Below are 2,062 nucleotides of genomic sequence, written 5' to 3' on the forward strand. Positions count from 1 at the left end.
CCCATAATGGAAGCTTAAGGTCTTAAAATATAAATTTATTGACGTGATGAACTTATCGTGCCGAGGAAGCCAGAATAAAAGGGGGTCAGCGGGGCAGGTTATTTTTTGTTATATAATTTCTCTAAAAAGTGAATTATTTTTATTGATAAGTTTACCCAAGTTTACCTCGGCCGATTTTGAGAGTTCTCTTACTTTCTGTAAACGTATAAAGTTTCCTTTTGAAGACTTCTACCTTTGTGGCAGCAATATTTTCTGTATGTACTGAAAGAAGGTCAAAGTTTTCACTGTGCATAACCTGACCTACACCTCTACGGTGCATAACCTGACCTACACCTCTACGGTGTATAATATGACCTACACCTCTACAGTGTATAACCTGACCTACACCTCTACAGTGTATAACCTGACCTTCACCTCTACGGTGCATAACCTGACCTTCACCTCTACGGTGCATAACCTGACCTTCACCTCTACGGTGCATAACCTGACCTACACCTCTACGGTGTATAATATGAGCTACACCTCTACGGTGCATAACTTGACCTTCACCTCTACGGTGCATAACCTGACCTTCACCTCTACGGTGCATAACCTGACCTTCACCTCTACGGTGCATAACCTGACCTACACCTCTACGGTGTATAATATGACCTACACCTCTACAGTGTATAACCTGACCTACACCTCTACAGTGTATAACCTGACCTACACCTCTACGGTGTATAACATGACCTACACCTCTACAGTGCATAACCTGACCTACACCTCTACAGTGCATAACCTGACCTACACCTCTACAGTGCATAACCTGACCTACAACTCTACAGTGCATAACCTGACCTACACCTCTACAGTGCATAACCTGACCTACACCTCTACAGTGCATAACCTGACCTACACCTCTACAGTGCATAACCTGACCTACACCTCTACAGTGCATAACCTGACCTACACCTCTACAGTGCATAACCTGACCTACACCTCTACAGTGCATAACCTGACCTACACCTCTACGGTGCATAACCTGACCTACACCTCTACGGTGCATAACCTGACCTACACCTCTACGGTGCATAACCTGACCTACACCTCTACGGTGCATAACCTGACCTACACCTCTACGGTGCATAACCTGACCTACACCTCTACGGTGCATAACCTGACCTACACCTCTACGGTGCATAACCTGACCTTCACCTCTACGGTGCATAACCTGACCTTCACCTCTACGGTGCATAACCTGACCTACACCTCTACGGTGTATAATATGAGCTACACCTCTACGGTGCATAACTTGACCTTCACCTCTACGGTGCATAACTTGACCTTCACCTCTACGGTGCATAACCTGACCTTCACCTCTACGGTGCATAACCTGACCTTCACCTCTACGGTGCATAACCTGACCTACACCTCTACGGTGTATAATATGACCTACACCTCTACAGTGTATAACCTGACCTACACCTCTACAGTGTATAACCTGACCTACACCTCTACGGTGTATAACATGACCTACACCTCTACAGTGCATAACCTGACCTACACCTCTACAGTGCATAACCTGACCTACACCTCTACAGTGCATAACCTGACCTACAACTCTACAGTGCATAACCTGACCTACACCTCTACAGTGCATAACCTGACCTACACCTCTACAGTGCATAACCTGACCTACACCTCTACAGTGCATAACCTGACCTACACCTCTACAGTGCATAACCTGACCTACACCTCTACGGTGCATAACCTGACCTACACCTCTACGGTGCATAACCTGACCTACACCTCTACGGTGCATAACCTGACCTACACCTCTACGGTGCATAACCTGACCTACACCTCTACGGTGCATAACCTGACCTACACCTCTACGGTGCATAACCTGACCTACACCTCTACGGTGCATAACCTGACCTACACCTCTACGGTGCATAACCTGACCTACACCTCTACGGTGCATAACCTGACCTTCACCTCTACGGTGTATAATATGACCTTCAAAGCTGAGTCACAAGATCTTAAACACAAATCAGCGTTCTTGACTTTGATCTATTGA

General features: G+C 46.2%; 1 protein-coding gene across 1 annotated transcript; it reads left to right on the forward strand.

Annotated features, from left to right (window-relative positions):
- The first annotated feature begins 349 nt into the window (after nt 1-349).
- LOC123756606 (uncharacterized) lies at nt 350-2,062 on the forward strand. Its single transcript, XM_045739836.2, has one exon. It carries the CDS (start codon nt 350-352, stop codon nt 2,060-2,062), a length of 1,713 nt encoding a protein of 570 aa, XP_045595792.2.

The sequence above is a fragment of the Procambarus clarkii genome, chromosome 26 (assembly GCF_040958095.1).
Source record: "Procambarus clarkii isolate CNS0578487 chromosome 26, FALCON_Pclarkii_2.0, whole genome shotgun sequence".
NCBI classification, from domain to species: Eukaryota; Metazoa; Arthropoda; class Malacostraca; order Decapoda; family Cambaridae; genus Procambarus; species Procambarus clarkii.

Excerpts from the sequence above, each read along its gene's own strand:
- LOC123756606 (XM_045739836.2), top strand. The coding sequence starts at position 350 with ATGACCTACACCTCTACAGTGTATAACCTGACCTACACCTCTACAGTG.